The sequence below is a fragment of the Sinocyclocheilus anshuiensis genome, unplaced genomic scaffold (genome assembly GCF_001515605.1).
Source record: "Sinocyclocheilus anshuiensis isolate Anshui unplaced genomic scaffold, SAMN03320099.WGS_v1.1 scaffold87, whole genome shotgun sequence".
NCBI classification, from domain to species: domain Eukaryota; kingdom Metazoa; phylum Chordata; class Actinopteri; order Cypriniformes; family Cyprinidae; genus Sinocyclocheilus; species Sinocyclocheilus anshuiensis.
In genome coordinates this window covers 1,014,412-1,034,429 of record NW_015549609.1, presented here as the reverse complement: position 1 = coordinate 1,034,429, position 20,018 = coordinate 1,014,412, and the positions used below count along the sequence as shown (strand labels likewise).

General features: G+C 38.5%; 1 protein-coding gene across 1 annotated transcript in view; it reads right to left on the bottom strand.

Moving 5' to 3' along the window:
- Nucleotides 1–3,499: 3,499 nt before the first annotated feature.
- Nucleotides 3,500–20,018, bottom strand: part of LOC107659136 (PH domain leucine-rich repeat-containing protein phosphatase 2-like) — a 65,760-nt gene continuing 49,241 nt past the window's right edge. Inside the window, exons 11-20 of the mRNA XM_016447969.1 lie at nucleotides 18,963–19,058; nucleotides 16,964–17,119; nucleotides 13,914–14,114; nucleotides 13,602–13,764; nucleotides 12,272–12,402; nucleotides 12,006–12,119; nucleotides 9,183–9,377; nucleotides 8,549–8,780; nucleotides 4,820–8,107; nucleotides 3,500–4,246 (exon numbers count right to left, since the gene is read on the bottom strand). Coding sequence (XP_016303455.1) covers nucleotides 6,833–8,107; nucleotides 8,549–8,780; nucleotides 9,183–9,377; nucleotides 12,006–12,119; nucleotides 12,272–12,402; nucleotides 13,602–13,764; nucleotides 13,914–14,114; nucleotides 16,964–17,119; nucleotides 18,963–19,058 — 2,563 coding nt within the window. The 3' untranslated portion in view covers nucleotides 3,500–4,246; nucleotides 4,820–6,832. The remainder of the gene's footprint in view (nucleotides 4,247–4,819; nucleotides 8,108–8,548; nucleotides 8,781–9,182; nucleotides 9,378–12,005; nucleotides 12,120–12,271; nucleotides 12,403–13,601; nucleotides 13,765–13,913; nucleotides 14,115–16,963; nucleotides 17,120–18,962; nucleotides 19,059–20,018) is intronic.

The following is a 20,018-nucleotide window of genomic DNA, read 5'->3' as shown; positions in this document are numbered from 1 at the left end:
TTTGTAAAAATGCATTAAAGGGGTCATATGATGCTGCTAAAAAGAACATTATTTTGTGTATTTGGTGTAATGAAATGTTTATGCGGTTTAAGGTTAAAAAAACACATTATTTCCCGTATTTTCACATTACTGTTTCTCCTCTATGCCCCGCCTTTCTGAAACACGTCGATTTTTACAAAGCTCATCGGTCTGAAAAGCAAGGTGTGCTCTGATTGGCCAGCTATCCAGTGCGTTGTGATTGGCCGAATTCCTCAAGCGTGTGACGGAAATGTTACGTCCCTTACCGTATTGTCAACCACATGTGACGACCCCGGGCTGGAATCCTCTTCGTCCACGGTGAAAGCCAATCCAGCGATCCACAGCGCGAAGTTGATGTATTTCCTCAGCGACCAGCACGGATCAGCTCTAGGCATGACGAAGTGGATATCTTCCTCTTTTGGAAGACCAAACAAAGTAGTTCGCTTTCACAACGAAGCACACAGCGTCTTCATGACATGGCGGCGGCAACAATACTACAGCGAGAATAAAAGTTACGCCTTCTTTCTTTGCGTGAACATTTGGGCAGCGTTATGCAAATCTTCCCACATAGTGAGGTAGATATGTGGGGCGTGTTAGAACGAGCCGTTTTAGGTAGGCGTGGCTGACTCTTAACTTTTATAAAGAATATCTCTTTGGATTTGAGACTTTAGTCTTTGCAACTTTACAGATCTTCTTTATGCACCAAGAGCTTGTAACACTCCAAAGAGAAAGGAAAACTTGAAATTGCATCATATGACCCCTTTAAAAAGTAAAGGAGAATGGTTGGAAATTGTACTTTTAAACTTTTAAGTACTGCTAATACAACTCATTGTGTGCTCCCTTACATTCAGAGAACATAGTGACATATTGTGATCCCTTCAATTGTTTTTCTGTTTGTTCTTAAATTTACCATCATAAAACCTGCAGGAACCTTGTATATGTTATTTACTACATATTCATAATTTAATTATTAATTATTGCCAATGAGACTAGCTCACAGTTTGTAATATAACATATTAAGCTAAATCATTTTCTTCTTTTTATATGTGCATCTATTATATATATAGACTATATTAGGTACTAAAGTATTTTGAGACATGCGCATCAGTTATGCACAAATACATCCCATACAGAACGTCTGAGACATCAAAGACGCGTGTTTCACAGTAAAAAAAATTTATTGCTACTTGGCTGAAAAGTTAATTAAAAATACAGCTTTCTGCTCAAAACTAAGCATAGCAGCATCTGAAATGAAACAATGAGCCAGCACCCACTCTAAAAAGTACAGTCCTAGCTGACAGACAGCAAAAGTGCTCGCATTTAGTCCTTTTACTAAATCAGTAAAACAACTCGAATGATCTCCTAAACTAAAAACAATTCGTTAATTTAACACAATGAAAATATTCAGCAGTTTACTGCATGCTAAATTAGAAACTTAAAAATATAATATACATTATGCTTCCGATATTAAAACAATTTCTTATAAACAGAAAAGTTAGTATTTTATACAAATAATCACATTATAATATATTCTATATATATATATATATATTTATATTCGTTTATATAGGGCATGCTTCTCACATTAAATACGTGAATAATTAGTATCTTCAAAGATTGTACCTTGATGGGTGACAGTTTACCATAGAACCCTTAAATCCTAGATTCTGCACTGGAGGACCTATAAATCTGCATGAAACAATGAAGTACAAAAATAAACCTCAGCTTCTTGGCATTGAGAGGAAATATTAAAGCATCTCTTAAAAACAAAATGTACATAAATGACAAGATCAAGCTTTGGTCACGTGTCAGCAACAGGAACTTCGTCTCGATCCACGTCTGTCCAGAACGAACCGTGATTATGTGCAAAAATGTCAATGAATACGCCAGATAAAGATGCGTTTTTGCATTCAAAAGCAAGTTTCAACTCTGCCAGGGTAAAACCACAATCACACGCTTCATGCGCTAACAGCCACTCTCACACTGCTTAGATTTACAAAGACTTAAGACAAATGTTTCCTTGTTAAAACAAATATATAACATGGGTGGTGTCAGAACGTGGAAAAGCAGAAACATAATGAGTCTTTAAAGGTGATGTCATTTCTGCGCACTAGCACTACTAAATGGAAGTACAAAAATGATCAGTTTTCAGTCAAGTTTCTTGAACACTTCCCTCATCTATCATTGGTCAGACAAACAGTTAGCCCCGCCCCTAAGCTTGCACCATTGGTTGAGACTGGTTGCCTTGTTAAGCGCACAGATGTTTTGATAAATCTAGAATGTTTGCACTTTTTACAGGAATGAACCTATGAATAGCTTGCTTAAGCTGGGAGAGGAGGAAGTGTTTTAACTTGCTTTAAAAAAAATCACACACATCACCTTTAACTTCTGAAGTTAACCTTTAAATTCTTTCCTTTTATTCTGCGTAAGTGTTCACACAAGAGTTGCAAAGCCAGTTATAAAATCAGAGAAAGTTACCGAGCATTCAATAATGTGCAGAAGACGTAAAGGAAGCTTTGTCTAACTTTTATCTGTTTTTAACTAGTGTTCAGTTTGAAACTAAACTTGATCGAGAACATTTTCTAGTGCAATGCCCAAACTAAGACACTGTGCTAACACACTGGCAAACAAACCAGCATAATAACATAAAAAAAATACTTCATGCTCCATGAAGACCCCCCTGAAAATGTCCTATAATTATAAACTATCATTTAAAAAATCTACTATTTAATCTGAGTGGGGATATTTGTAGAACTGTGCTTTGTGTTCTTCCTCTAAGCATATAATTAAAGGGATAGTTCACCCAAAAAATAAATTTTTGTTACTTACTCGCATGTGATTCCAAACCTCTATGACTCGCTTTCTTTTGTGGAACATAGAAGATATTTTGAGAAAATACTTTTTTTTTTTTTCTTCGTCCATACAATTGAAGTCAATGGTAGCTAAAACAGTGACATAATGAGAATGTTGATTTTTGGTTCAACTGTTCCTTTAAGAATCACCATTAACGAATGAATGTAAACTTGACGGCTATTTGCATATAACATCAAGGAATACTGTATTTAGCCAACATTTTCAGGAACTTGAGTTTCACCTCAACATGTTTTGGCCAGGAGAGCACAGAGCACAAATGTTTAAGGGATATAAAATACAACATTTGTCCACGTGGCAAAGCAACTAGTATAGTTGCCTAGGCTGGAGAAACAATAGACACTATCTCCACAACAGAGCACTGCACGTGACACCCACAGACATGCACAAATTTATGGATTTTTCCCAGTCCTATTCTTCAATTTTCAGATTAATATTGATCAATCTAATTAGACGCGTATAATTGTTGCATATATCATTTTTAAATATGACGCAGATAGGCATCATGCTGTAGGTACATAGAAGGTCTAAGGTGCTCTTGAAGTGGTAATAAAGTGGCTGTATCAGTGACGTTGGTTCAAAACATTATTTTCCATTTCTGTTTCCTTTCAATGTTAAAGCACTGCGAGGGATGAAAGGCTCCTATAGCTAATAACAGACTTGGACTACATCTTGCAAACAAAGCAAGCCGTCAAATGCTTGTACTCTGCCTCTTAGCACAGTATGAATCAGCATGTTGTGCCTCAATAACCACATCTCTCCATTCAACCAAACTTAAGAAATTACATTTTTCAGGGGTTATAAAAGAAAAAATACATAAGAGGCCACAAATCAAAGCCTAATGATGATTTTATATGCATTTCGACAAAATGCAATTCTTAAATAGGTCTATGTATATAGATTCTCTGAGCTATGTACAAAGTGCTTCTACAGTGTAAAACCATTTTACTTTATAGGATTGTACAATAATACTTGATGCACTTAAGCATACAGCTCTAAATGGTTAGGGATCAATTTCTAGAAAATTGTACTTCACATTTTTGAGTGCAAAAAAGGGAATTGGATTATAAACACTAAAGAAAAGATTGAGGAAAACCTGCTTTAAGGCCATGACAGAAAAAACCCAGATGAGTAATGCAGGGCTGCTGCATCCATGCCACTGACTTCAGCTCTCAGTAGCACCCAAGGGACGACCGAAATACTCAAAATAACCTACCTTCCCTTCAAGTACCACTACTACGCATCTTTTGGCACAAGAGCTACAGTTTCAGGTCTGTAGGCAATTATAATTAACGCCACGAACATCTCTCTAGTGCTTGAAGACAAGTTAATGGCAGTAAAAGTTAAAATTCAAAACCTTCCTGGATGTTAAATAAGGGGATTCAGATTAGTTACATGGCGGCTTTTTCCTCATACATATAGCGAACACAAATCTGTATGCAAGTTTGGCACAAAGATCATTGCCATCTGACCATGAAGAACATTAATTAAAAAAAAAAACACTCAAAATGTCCACTTATAAAGCATAGAATTCATAAAATGAATCTTGAGATGAAATGGCTTAAACATAATATCCGAGCATACAAACACACTTAAGCTCAATTTCAAGTTGATGATTTACAAATTCTGAGACTTCTATGAGATTCAATTTCTATTTTGAAGTGCATTAGTGTCAATGGGAACTTGCTTCCTTTGTAAAGACTATGAATTAATTGAATCTAATGAATTATGAGAGTACACCTAATAAATTATAAACAATTTAATACAACTGATGCCCTACAGTTGGCAAAAGAAAAAAAAGGGCTTCAGATAACATCAGTAAACGTAATAACAATTAATAATGGGCTTTGCACTTGATTGTCCCTAATTTTAAATCCCCACTTAAATGTAATGAGTTGTGTAAAAATGTTTTTAAGTTAAAATTCAAAACCTTCCTGGATGTTAAATAAGGGGATTCAGATTAGTTACATGGCGGCTTTTTCCTCATACATATAGCGAACACAAATCTGTATGCAAGTTTGGCACAAAGATCATTGCCATCTGACCATGAAGAACATTAATTAAAAAAAAAAACACTCAAAATGTCCACTTATAAAGCATAGAATTCATAAAATGAATCTTGAGATGAAATGGCTTAAACATAATATCCGAGCATACAAACACACTTAAGCTCAATTTCAAGTTGATGATTTACAAATTCTGAGACTTCTATGAGATTCAATTTCTATTTTGAAGTGCATTAGTGTCAATGGGAACTTGCTTCCTTTGTAAAGACTATGAATTAATTGAATCTAATGAATTATGAGAGTACACCTAATAAATTATAAACAATTTAATACAACTGATGCCCTACAGTTGGCAAAAGAAAAAAAAGGGCTTCAGATAACATCAGTAAACGTAATAACAATTAATAATGGGCTTTGCACTTGATTGTCCCTAATTTTAAATCCCCACTTAAATGTAATGAGTTGTGTAAAAATGTTTTTATATATATATATATATATTAATTTCAGGGAAAACCCTGAAAAAAAAACTGTGTTGTTTCCAATAAACACCACTAGATGTCTCCTCAAACCGTGAGCACAGTGTTTTACTGCTCAGAATTCCCTGATACTGTGATTGTGGCAATGACAAACTCAAATGACCCAATATAGTCTCTTTCCTCAGGTCCCCTGATTCAAATAAAAAACAAACTCTGACCAGCCTGTTTCCTTATACGTACCATGCATGGCTAAAATAGAGCACACATACCCACACACTTGATGCACAATACATGATATCATATGCCTGGTACCTCTCATATAAAAAACCTAAATGTCAGCTGTTTATTTTTTCCTTGATTATGAGATGATGAAAAAATATCCCAACCTCACTCAGATCAACAGTAAAACCGCACTACTACAAAGACCCAATTACATATTTACGGCCCAAGGCTCTATAGTATGGGCTCTGTCATGTAGTCATGGCAGACTCGAAACTTCAAGTACTCTAGACAACCCGAGACAGCTCAAGTTATGATTTCAGACAAGGTTGTGAGGTCTTTCTGCTCCCCAAATGACCTTGGCCATAAAGGTGTGACGATGCTTCCACTGGGTATTGGATGTAGTTTTTGTCACCATCTCACTCTGACCTCCATCACTAGACTGATTCCCTCTCCAGGGTTTGAATGTTATGTTGGGGTCGTTGTACTCCTCTATTGTGCAGAGGGCTCCAGAGACCCCCATGGCTTTGTCTGGGAGATCCCGTATGCATACAAGAGAGGGGATCAGGGAAGGTGGAGAATGCTCTGGTCTTTTTTCAACAATACTTCTTTCCACAACGACCACTCTTTTCCATGAAATGGAGCGTGATGATTCTAGCAGGTCAGATGGGTAAGAGATCCGTCTGAAATATTCCTCACAGACTTCAAAAGTGCAGATTACGGACTAGTCGCCACTATGGGAAGGTAGGAGAACAACACTGCACGTACACCAGAACGGTAAAGGCTCTCTGAACCTCAACCATCTTCAAGAGGCACTTTTCTCATCTTTTGGTCTCAGTTTAGCTGATAGTATCTCTCCACCAGAAGGCAAATGTGATCATTGAAGCCTACTTAAGCCTGTGACCTTTGATATAAAGGGCGAATGTCGAAATTAACTCACGCATGGTGATGTATGAGGTACTCCAGCTCCATGCTGTTGTTTTTGGTCAGGAATAGCCCATGTTTTTCCACAATCTGAGACCTCAATCTTCAAGATTTCATCGGTCTTGACATTTTCACCCATTTCCATCCTTCTGTCCTTGACTTGGATGTGGCTACGCCACCGCAGATCAGCCCAAGAATGCACACGTGATGACGCTAAATAAGAACTGGATTATCTCGAAGGCAGGAAGAGCGTGCTAGCCTCTTTGATGTGGCACTATGATGCAGAGATGCTCCAATGGTGTGGTCCTCTTGCACCAACTATAGAGCTGTGTCATAGACGTCCTGTTGCAGGACGGTGGTGGGGTGGAGACCGGGGACGGTGGGCTGAGGATGGTCCCAGTTGGGGTCTCTCGCTGAGGGCAGCGTTGAAGGAGCTGGCGGCGGCCCGGGAACCACAGGGCTTTGACCTCTCAGTTGCTCCCGAACATCCTGCTCCAGGCTAGGTGGTATAATTAACTGGTCTTCCGGGTCTTGCTGGGCTGGTGCGGCAAAATATCCAGATTTCTTTTTTGGGGCCTCGAGTGCTACTTCAATGATATTGTGGCTATCCTCGGGAGCCACTACAGAGCCATTAGATAGCTTCTTCCCGAAGAGGCTGGAGGTTGAAGGAGACTTCTTCAGATCTGAGATCTCTCGGCCACATACAGCCAGCAGGCAGCCGTTGGTGGCAGAAACCACCACGCTGTTTTGCCGCTGCATTTTGCTGTTGGGATAATCCGAGCCCCTCGAATCATGCCGGCCGTCCAGGTCCTTGGGACTTTCCGGTGGTCCGGAGCGCAGCTGAAAAGCGCAGCAGTGGATGTCCACTTCCACCTCTAGCTTGCTCCCGTTTGAGATGACACCTTCTAAAGGAGCCTCGTCATCGCTGTCGAGTCCATTGTCCGATTGGTTGCTTGAGAAGGTGGCACTGGAAGGTTGCCGCTGGAATAGAGCCGGGTGCGCCCCTGGCCCCAGGCTCACCAGTGGCCCCGTGTTACACAAGGTAGCAGTGGGATGCAAACTACAGCGGCGCTCCGGACGAGCCGTTGGTCCCGAAGAGGGGTGCTCGTCCGAAGCTGTGGACCCAGCCTCGCTGCCCACTTCCGAAGCTGACATCTCGCTGTTAAACTCCGAGGCAATGCCACTGCTAGAAGACGGTGTGGCTGGGTCACCAGGGGACATGGAGATCGGTAAAGGTGTTGGGGCAGGTGGTCCTCGGGCTTCTGTGTTCGAGAGAGGAGGCTCGCACGTACAGCTGTCTTCTCCGATATGCAAAGCTACCACTACTGCTCCAACATTATCCCGGCACCCATAGCTCTGTGCCAGCGTGCAGAGCTTTTTGGCAGCAGCGCGGGGGTCTCTGACAGCTAGCACAGTGCTCACTGCCTCCTGGTAGGAAACCTTCTGGAAGAATGCTTTGTTTCCTAGGATCAGGAACTCATCCTGGGAACACAGAGGCTCTGTGTGCACCCAGGGTTTGGGAAGCACCCAAGGAAACAGGTAGGAACAGCCAAGTAACCGTGAGCAGCATGTCACCCCACTCACCTTGTTATCCTACAGCACAAGAGTCAAATGATTAGAGACACAAATAAGCTGCTACTTCTCATTCATGGCCATATTGACAACAATAAACAGCATGATGCATCAGCCAGTTAGCTTACAGACCTTAGTCAGGGTAGAGCTATATTTAATTTTTGACAGGAATGAACACAAGGCTAAGAGGTGAGGGATAGTAGTAAGGTGCGTTCAATGGATTGCAATTATTATTCATACTGATTATTCAGCTGACAAAACGTCTTTCCCCAAAAGGAGAGAAAACTCCATAAAACAGTTTTGTAAGTTGTCAGAATGACATGATCTAGGAACTTTATACAGCATGTGCCATTATTACGACTGTAAGTCTATCCCTCACAGCCTGGTTTTCAGCTGCATCCAATTCCATATGGCGTCTAACCTGACTAAGGTCTATGGGATGAACTGAGAATGAGTCAATACCTCAGTGATAATAGCTTTTGCCAGTTTGACACGCTCCATCTCCTCAGCGCTCTGTTCTAGGCTGAAAACATTCGAGAGGGCAAGAGGTTGCCCATCACGACACAGTACAGCCTGGCAGGTGCCTACGTTGGCCACAGTGAGGCTAAAGTAGCGGCCAGGCTCGGAGGACTCGTGATGGATGTAACAGAGCAGAGCAGAGGCACCTAGCTTCTGGCCTGCCATGCCAAGTTTCCTGCAAAAATGCACGACAGCAATAAGAGAAATGCATTTATTATTCTTATAGCTAAGAATCTAAATCAAAAGCTCTGTCTGAAATATGACGGGTTCAAGTCATATTGTTACAAGCTGAATGGCAAGTCATAATTACGAGTGGGTTTTCTTTGATTCCAGAGCCCAGAGTTCAGGGCATCAGTGACAAAATATGGCGGATGCAATAATGTTTTTGTTTTTTGCTCTCAAACTAGCTAAGTTGCTTGTACGAACTATGATAGAACTGTACAACTATGATAGAATATATAATATCTTTAGGTTTACAGAACCTTCATGAATTGAAAAAAACACACTTAATGTGCATTCTTCGTGCATGTGTGTGTGTGTGTGTGTGTGTGTGTGTGAGAGAGTGTGCAAAACACACCTATGAGAGGTAAGGAAAGTGTTGCACATGTATACACTGTCCACACTGGAGTGCTGTATCTCCTCTGCCAATACATCTCCCATGGTGCACTGCAGTAACCTGGAAACTTCCTCATTACGGTCGCCATCAAAAATCCCATAAGCAGCCTCCAGACTGTCCCCGAAGCGATCCACAGCCAGCACAGACACACACAACCTGAACCCAGGTAAAACAGCAGATTTCAATGGAACAAATGCCCTTCATGAAACCAACACCCAACCAAAATGTTACAATGTGTACAATATCACATTACAAATACATTTCATTGAATGGTAATGGATACACCTATATAGGTACATACACAAACTCTCTCTCTGACAAACACACAAAAGTGGCCCCCCTCGGTGGATGAAGGGTACAGAGAGAGGATGCGATATTTGAGATGGACTGCTTTGAAACTGTGGAGGTAATGGCCTTCGCAGGGGGAGCCAAGCACACTGAGGTCACATTAAACATGTAGAAACGACGTTTAAGCCTATGGGATGCATTCTGCATTTAAACCAGCCCTCCAGCTGCGTCTTTCCCTTGATATCTGCGAAATCTACAGTGAAACCCAACGCTACAATTATTCTGAGAATGCCAACTGTTTTTATGTCATCCAAGTATTTATTGGTTAGAGAATTAGTTGTCTCAGGGCCAGATTGGCAAAACATCTGGGGCAGGATTCACAAAAATCTTCTTAAGAAGTTAAAGGTCCCATGACATGCTGCTTTTTGGATGCTTTTATATACACGGTAGTAGCTCATTTTCTCATGGGCGGGCCAAATTCTCTGGGCGGGCAAAGCAGAGAAAGGGGAGGTAACCTTTCCCCGTATGACGACATAAAGGGAAGATTCCAGATTGGGCCATCTGAGCTTTCATTTTCTCAAAGGCAAAGCAGGATACCCAGGGCTCGGTTTACACCTATCGCCATTTCTAGCCACTGGGGGACCATAGGCAGGCTAGGGGAACTCATATTAATGTTAAAAAACCTCATAAAGTGACATTTTCATGCCATGGGACCTTTAAGAACTTTCTTAGGAAAATTCTTACACACTTCTTGGAATTTTTCTTAAGTGCAATCCTTGAAAAATACTCGGGAAGTTTTCAAGTTTTCTTAAGAACCTCTTATTCCTAAGAAGACAATATCGTTAGTGTTATATGATTAGTCTTTTTTTAGCTGACTGCTGATTACGTAGTATAATAAGCGCACACACTATTGAGACTGGCTTGATGGAACTTCAGCACTGAATTTCGAATTCAGAAGTCCTGTCATGCATAAACTAGACCGATCATTGTTTACATTATCAATCATTGGTGTCTCATTTCAGAAAAGTAACCTTTACATTCCAAAGAAAGTAAGAAATCATAGTAATTAGGCCATTATCAAATAGTCAATTTTATAATGGCTACTTTTCTGAAATGAGACAACCTATACGTTGTATATGGCCAACAAATGTGACCTAGCAAGTGTTATGTTGCAATGCTTAGTATTTAAAATAAGCCAATAAATTCAATAAACATCTTACCTTTTGGGATTTAAGACAAGTTGGAGGTTATTCTAACTTTAAGAAGTTATATACAATGATTTTTAAGAAGATTCTTTTCAAGAATTTGAATTCTTAAGGTTTGTCTTAAGAACAAAGAAGTTACTTAAGAAGTATTTTTGGGAATAAAACAGATTCGGGATTACAAAATATTAATTTCTTAAGAAAGAAAACGGCAGTTAAAAGGCTTGTTCACACCGGGACGAATATCACGAGCGATTATCGCCAACGTTTAACGCCTCATGACTAAACAAAGGGCGCCAATGTGAGTGTGCACACTGACGCGCAAAACACGAGGCGTAAAAGCGTAATTTTTTAAAAAACGCCTCTGGCTCATTTTTTTTGGTTTGACGCGCTGCGTTAAAAACGGGCTGACCAATCAGATTGGCGCTTTTGTTCACGTGCCTGGAGCTGCTGAAGTTACAGTAAAACACGACTTGGTGGCGCTCAAGCACAAAACGGTCTGGCCGAGCACACATTGATACCTAACGACGAAGAGGAAGTAAGTAGACCAAGAAGGTGCATCGAGGCAAGATGAATGTAGAGCTGCTGGTCTCATTGGTGTCTGAACACAAATGGTTTTATGACAAATGCGACAGCGACTACAAAAATCTTGATAAGAGGGAGTTGTTATGGAGAGGAATTGCAGCTCAAATAGGATTCGATGTGTACCGGGGTTTTCTGTTTTTCTGATTTCTGTTTTTCATTAAGCGCCATCTAATGTCAGGGAGTGAATTTGCACGTTCACTCGGCTCATCGCCTGCGAAAATCGCTTGGGTATGAACACAAAAGACGCGTTGAAAAACGTTGGCGATAAGCGTGCGCGATAATCATCCCGGTGTGTACGAGGCTTAACAAGAATTTTATTCTTGCAAATATTTCGTGAATCCAGCCCTGAACGGCATGAAAATCAACCAACCTAATTTGTTTTTGTTTGTTTTTTTTTAGAGATGAGTTAATCAGAAATTGATTTGACTGCATTGAAAAATATTTTTTGTGCCTTCAGACTCAACCATCCAATCAGATTAGAACTAGTAATTTCTGTTAGCATTTGACTTTTTTTTTTTTCTTTAAACTTAAAATATAATAGAGAATTGGAGGTTCGGGATGGTATTCTGGTAAACAGCTTCTTTTTAGGGTTAGGTTAGGTTAATCTTTTTTTTAGATTGAGGCTGCCCTTTAACCAAACCAACCAACACTGACAAACACACTCATCGTTTCCAAATCTGTGACTCTCATGTCTCCAGATTTTGCTCACTTGTTCCTTTGCCCACACATCTCAGCGTAACCATGATCCCACAGGGTGGACGTGCCCTGTGCGTCTCCTGCTGTCACGGCTGGCTTCTGGTCCAGCTTCAAAGTACTGATGTGACTGGAAGAGAGGAGGACACAGAGATAAAGACAAACAACACAAAAAGCAATTAACCACCCGGGTCTATGAGGGTATCAGAACATATTAATATTCATCAGCTGCATAGTGTGCTATGTGTCCCACACGGAGGACTGCTGTTTGTAGCATCTCACCTGAAGAGGTTGAGCGTTTTGTGCTCTAACATGAGGCTGCTGTTGCCGGTCAGATCCAGCTCTTGTAGGGTTGAAGGCAGAGAGTCCGGCAACAGGATTTCTGTCTGCTCATTACAGCTCACATCTACTAGCTACACAAAGTGCAGACAAAATACAACATTCTTCATGTGAAACACTGAATGGAGTGTAACAAACAACAGCGCAATTTTGTTGGATCTGGGGACAAAAACAATAAAAATAACGTAAAAAAAAAACAAAAAACAAACAGTAAGTAAAGTTAAAAAAAAATGTTTTTTTTAAATTTAAATTATGTTAAAGAATGTAAAATACACTGTGAAATAAAGTGTAAAATAAAATGAAGTGTTTAACAAACAACAGCCAATTTTGTTGGATTTGGGGACAAAATGATTCAGATTTGTCAGACTTAACTAAACACTAAATAAGCTTGTAAAATAATGTAAAATAAATTAAATAAAGCAAAACAAAAATAAAGAAGCATTATAAAATAATGTAAAATAACAGTGAAATAAATGTAAAATAAAATGAAATGTGTAACAAACAATAGCCCAAATTTGGGGACAAAAATGATTCAGTTTAGTCAGACTTAACTAAATAAGCTTTTTTTAAATAAATGAAAAAATGAAGTTTTCACAATGATATTATAAATATAAATATTATAATATAGACACAATAATAAATCAAAGTAAAAAAAAAATCAATGTGTTTAAACAAATATAAATGCTGGATCTAAATCTAATTTAAATAAGCAATTTAGAGAAATGTAGGTTTGCAATTTCTGTGAAGAGTCACTAATTTGCACGTTCCCACAATTTCTATTTAGATTTAGCATTCAAATTTAAACACTACCGGTGGAAAGTTTGGAATAATTGAGATTTAATGTTTTTTTAAAAGAAGTCACCGTGTATGTTCACCGTGGCTGCACTTATTTGATTAAAAATACAGTAAAAACAGTAATATTGTGAAATATTATTACAATTTAAAAGAACTGTTTTCTATTTTAATATTTTAAATTGCAATTTATTCCTATGATGGCAAGGCTGAATTTTCAGCAGCCTACAGTCTTTCAGAAAGCATTCTAATATGTTGATTAGAATGAGAATTTAAACATTCATTAAAATATAAACCATGTCAATGAACGTTGATGATAGCTACCAAATCTTTTCTTTTGTAACTTTAATTACTGCAGCTGCTATGCAGACATTAAACTATTACATTTTTAGATATTCATTTGTTACTGCCACCTGATGACCCTGTGGTTGACCCCAATATTTAGGGGCTTTGATATGTCCTGTCATCAGAAGTCACAGACCTTGATCTCGGGGAGGCTGAGGACCTCTGGGAACACGCTGATATGGTTGGAGTGGGCGATGAGCGTGTGCAGTCTCTTGCAGCTGGACACGGTGGAGGGGATCGTTTTCAGCTTGTTCCCACTCAGATTCAGTTCCTCCAGGACCTCCAGTTTACCGAGTTTACTGAAAACATAACAAACAAAGGAATCCATGGTCATTTACACCGATATCAGAACACTGATCTTTCTTGAAACATCACACAGGGCTATCTGAGGGTCCACATTTTTAGTATCTAATTTGATTAATAGGCTCCTCCCATTGAGGTCCCATACCTAGCAGGGAAGGACTGCAGTTGGTTATAAGCCATATGCAAGACCCGCAGGTTCTGATGCCCCACCAGTAGAGCAGCGCAGTTCTCATTCAGTTTGTTTCCTGTGAGATAGAGCTCCTGCAGGGTGCTGAGGCTCTCCTCTGATTGGCTGCTCGGAGGGATCGTCTCCAGCGCATTGGCAGACACATTCAAATACTTTAAACTAGTAGACGAGAAGAACAAGGGAAGACAGGTTGGTAAGTTTACAAACAGTACAAGTAATGTTGTTTAAATGGGAAAAAAAGCAGGTTTATGAAGCAAAAATCATCGCGGATACAACCAAAGCCTCAGAGCTGCAGCACATCTTTCAGCATTAGAGATGCTTAATGGATGACAAGTAAATTAAGCCACAGGAAATGGAAGAGCTGCGGGCTCATATTACTGTGCCTCACTAAGCCGTTTCCTCCTGTACACATCCATGAGAGGCTCTGGAGAAGCATGTCACTTCCTCTGTGCTGCTGTGGATCCAGTGTTGTGGAGTAACTAACTAACTACAAGGAGCAACTAACTAAACTACATTTCCCAGTAGCCTGACAGTTGTTCAGCTGTGATTATATATAAATTATATCATTAATATATCATTGAGATACTATTATAGTTTATATACTGTAAATATATATATAGTAATGTTATTAGTTTATTTGGTAATACTTCACAATAAGGTTTCATTAGTTAACATTAGCATTAATTAATTAATTTCAGCATTTACTAATGCATTATTAAAATCAAATGTTGCATTTGTTGATATTATTTAATGGACCTGAGCTGACATGTATTAACAATAAACAATTGTATTTTTATTATCATTAACAAAGATTAATAAATACTGTAACGAAATTACTGTTCATTGTTAGTTAAAGGTTAGTTCACCCAAAAATGAAAATTAGCCCATAAATTACTCACCCTCAAGTCACCCTAGGTGTATATGACTTTCTTCTTTCAGATGAATCCAGTCGGAGTTAGGGCTGCACGATAAATCGAAATGGAATCGAGATCGCGATTCGACAGAAGCTGCGATCGTCATGCGTATCTTTCAGTGAAGCACGGTTCTGTGACCAGCAGTAAATCTATTTCCTGCTGATTACAGAACCGGTATTACTATCAAAATGCGCATTACAATCGCATTCGATTAATTGTGCAGCCCTACGCAAAGCTGACCTCATACATCATCCGCCCGGAGTTGCTTCCGTGTACAACAGTGAGCGCAAGCTACATTAAAGTGATTATTATGTTTTGAATATGGATATTTTTCGTACAAAACCGCATCGATTCGCTACAGAAGGTCTTTGTTCACCCCCCGGAGCCGTGTGAGGCTCTTTTTTTTAATGGATGGGCGCATTTTATTTGACTGCTTTTGGACTGATGCATTCAACACCCGCCGAGTGCCATGAAACAGCTTGAAAGATCAAAGACCATTTTTAATATAACTCCGACTGGATTCATCTGAAAGAAGAAAGTCATATACACCTAGGGTGACTTGAGGGTGAGTAATTTATGGGCTAATTTTAATTTTTGGGTGAACTAACCCTTTAATGCATTAACCAATATTAATTAATAGAACCTTATTGTAAAGTTTTACTGTTTGCTTTTTTATAATTTTTATATCTTTGTATTTTATAATAAGTTAACTAAATTAAAATGAGAACTGTTGCTTTGGCAACTAGCTGAAATAAAATAAGCTTTCATTATTTATATTTTAGTTTAGTTTATTTTATTTCAAGTAAAACAATTTTCTGGTTTTAGTTTACTATAATAACCCTGTTTTCAAGTTCAAGTTCAAGTTGAGCTTTATTGTCATTCTGCTGCATGTGGGGACATACAGTGGAATGAAATGTCGTGCCTCACAGTACCACGGTGTTACATAAATACAGGCATACAACAATGAAGTAAAACAGTAAAAACCTATACAGTAAAGCAGTAAAAACCTATACACAACTAACCTACTGACTGATTTTGATTATAAATGAGCACACAGCCTTGTGGGGCACCTGTGCTCAGTGTGGTAGTGCTCGAGGTGTTGTGGCCGACACGGACTGACTGAGGTCTTCCAGATAGAAAGTCCAGGATCCAATTACAGAGGGAATTGCTAAGGCCCAGCAGGTTTAGTTTATTGATGAGCTGTTGTGGGATTATTGTGTTGAATGCTGAGCTGAAGTCGATGAACAGCATTCTAACATAGGAGTCTTTATTTTCTAGGTGGGTAAGAGCCAGGTGGAGGGTGGAGGAAATTGCATTGTCTGTAGAGCGGTTTGGATGGTATGCAAACTGGAGCAGATCGAGTGTGTTAGGGAGGCTGGTTTTGATGTTGTGCATGACTAACTTCTCAACGCACTTCATCATGATTGGAGTCAGTGCTATGGGACGGTAGTCGTTTAGACAGGACACAGGTGATTTCTTTGGTACCGGTATGATTGTTGTGGATTTGAGACATGTGGGGACGACTGCCTGGCTCAGCGAGGTGTTGAAGATATCTGTTAGGACATCTGTCAGCTGTGCAGCACAGTCTCTCAATACACGGCCAGGTATGTCGTCAGGACCAACAACAGTTTTCCTGTTGTTGTTGTATTTTTTTTGTATTTAGTGTAAATTTACGTGTAAATCTTTCACTTTAATGAAGATTCATCCATTTCGTTTTTTGAGTCTACCCTGATTAAATGATAAATGACATAATCTGATATCTAATTAAAAAGACTTTGCTCAATTAAATAACTTAAATGTGGTTGGAAACTTTTTCTTAGTAGCTTGACTTTAGTTTAACTACTTTAAATCTTGAGTAGCTCCGAGTATGTATCTGTTGTATCTTAGCGGTTTTTATTTCCAAAGAGCAGTTTGCTAAGTTCCTGTAAAAGACCAGGATGTCTGATGAAGAACTCAAGCAGCAGGACTAAAGGTCCAGAGCAGAGAGAGATGCGGCAGAAACAGAGAGGAAAATGGAGAGAGAAAGAGAAAACAGAAAGCATAGCCTGGAGAATAAGATGAACAGAGAGAGGACAGAAGGAGGGAGTGACCTACTTTAAGGCTTTGTAGAAGAAGCTCTCTGGCAGTTCCTGCAACGTGTTGTGCTGCAGGTCGAGTGTTTCCAGTGGGATGTGGTCGAGCAGGTCAGCCAGTCTCTCCAGCCTGTTGTTACCAGCCAGCAGTTTACGCAGACTCAGACTGCTAAGAAATCTGAAAGAAGGCGGGATAGAGAAAGAAACAGACTTCAAAAGAAAAAGCACTGTTTTTGGTTTCATGCTTAAGACATAGTTTTAAAGTTTTAAATGAGGGAAGAAACTCAAAAGCAAACAAACCATCAATGCCTAGACACCTTTACAGGGATCATTCATCAAATAATGAAAATCCTAGTATTATTTACTCATCCTCATGTCAATCAAAATGCATTTACTATTATTATAGGTTTTGAGGGGGAAAAAATGTCTGATAATTTTTTTTTTTTTCGCAATTGCGATTTCAAATGCAATTTTTAAAACGAACTAAAAAAAATAAATAAATAAATAAAGCAAGCTCCAGGTTTGTTGTGCTTGTTTGTAGTGATGAAAAAATGCTGCAAAAATGTTGTGATTATATATATCAATATGACTATTAAAAATAAATAAATAAATAATAATAGTACTGTAAATAATACTGTAATACTGTAAATAATCATACATTTTAAATATAATAATATATATAAATATAACTGCAAATAGTAATTATTATTATTACTAAATTAAAATATCAAACAAAATAATTTAAGCTGCAACAGGATTTTCAGTAAATAATCATTATTATTTTATTTTTTTCACTGCAAAATAAAAAGAGCATTTAAGAAAAATAATAACATTTTATTTTACAATTGTAAAATTATTGTAAAATTACAATATTACTATTTATGGCTGCAATTGAAGATTTTTTTTCAGTAAATAAGTTTTAATTTTCATTACTATTTTAATGCTTTACTGTCAAATAAAAATGAGTATTTAAGAAAAATAATTTAATGATATAATTATATCACACTGAAAAAAGCGATGCATATATTTATTTAATTAAATCCCACTAAGCCATGTCACAATTTCAGTTTTATTTTGATTAATCATGCAGCCCTAATATACACACAACCCGATTTCAAGCCTTCTGAAGCCAAACAATAGTTTTGTGTGAGGAAAAGACACACATTTAAGTGGCATTTCACTCAAATATGATTTAAAATATTATTTACACCTTTTTATTTATATAATAAAATATTATTGAATATAATCTAAAATATTATTTAAACCGGAATAATAATAAAAATAGCATTAGTCATTGATTCTTGTATTTGTTGTAACCAAAAACAAGCACACAAGACTGACTATGCTATGAAGAATGGCATGTGAGAGCGGCAAGTGAAGATTTTCAGTGAATAACATTTCCGTTTTCATGTTTTTTTGTTGTTGTTTTTTTTGACAGACGTGGTCAATAATGTAGCTGCATGGACAAGAGCTGCATGAAGACTCTTCAAAAAGTTCTCGGAAAATATAACAGCATTATGGGTTTGGAACGACATGAGGTTGACTAAATAAAGACAGACAGAATTCTAATTTTTGGCGAACCATTCCTTTAAAACACCAACACAGCATTTTCATGTGAGGCAAAGAGTGTAGCACTCACAGTCTCAAATGGGACACAAACTTCAAGCCGCATATTATCTCATTTGTGCACGGCTTTTAGCTCTTTCAGATGCAAATGACTGAATGCTAATGTGGAATTAGCTGGAAATGGTGCTTTCATCTGCTTGGTGTTTACATTTACTTTGCTTTGAGACAGCAGAGTGGCCTCATCAAGCGTCTGCTGATGAACGCCAGCCCGTTTCTATTCAGATCCACCGTCTGGCCAGACAGTCGCTTTAACCTACATCATTCAAATCAAATGGGCAATTTTTGTTGAATAAATAAGTACAAAATGCTGACATTAAGATTCTGGAATGGGAATCAGGAGGAGAGTTTCTTTTGAGAAACGGAGGAAGATGCAAAAGCAGTCTACACACACACACCTGGCCGGGAGCTCAGACAGCAGATTATGGGAGATGTCCAGCACCTCAATCTTCCTGCTGTCACACACCCAGTCTGGCAGGTATTCCAGGAGATTCCTGCAGGAGGGATGGGAATTAACTCCAGGCTAATTACATCAGAGCATTAGCATTGTACAGGAGTGCGCAGGGTAAAGGACATGACTGGAGCGAGCTGAGCCTCTTGTAAATGAGCTGATCAACATTTGGTCACATTTGCATTACAATGTGCATGTTATAGTGCAAGTACACTACTAAGTACTAGGGCTGCCCAAAAAAAAATTCGAATTTCGAATATTCGTCGAATTTCAAATAAAAATCCACATTTGAATGCAAAAACGTTGCATTTGAATTTTAGGTGTGTGTTAAGGAGGCAGCCTTATCAGTGGCGCACAGATACGATGACGATGTAAGTGTCGTTGCAGTATAATGTTTTTGTTAGCCTATCCAGTTGAAGCCACTAGATGCGGCGCTGCTGCATTGTTAATGAAAAATATTGTGGGAAAAGAGAACATCAATGTGGAGAAGATGGTGTTTACGTCAAAACTGAAACCAAGCCGTTCACACAGAACGCATATTTCGCGCATTTTCTAGAGGGACATCTATCACCGTTGCACTCGCGTCTCGCACAAAGGAGCCGCATGTTTAGAAAGCCATGTAAAATTAATGCAAGTTCAACTTTGAAAAAAACATATATCGAGACTTTATGGCGTTTTTTCCCCCATCCCACTGCATCATGTTTTTAAATGAAAAATGTACTCTGTGTGATTGGCTTTCCGCCCTTTTTATTAAACTATGCATAAATGCATACATGATGCTCTTTTGTTTATAGTTGTTTAAGCAACTTAATTAATTATAATTGGTTTATAAACATTATTTTAAACAACTAACTGAAATTATGCATTTTAAATTCGAATATAATGAGAATTTTGATCATATTTAAAGGGGTCATATGATGCGATTTCAAGTTTTCCTTTCTCTTTGGAGTGTTACAAGCTGATTGTGCATAGATAAGATCCCTGAAGTTACAAAGACTAAAGT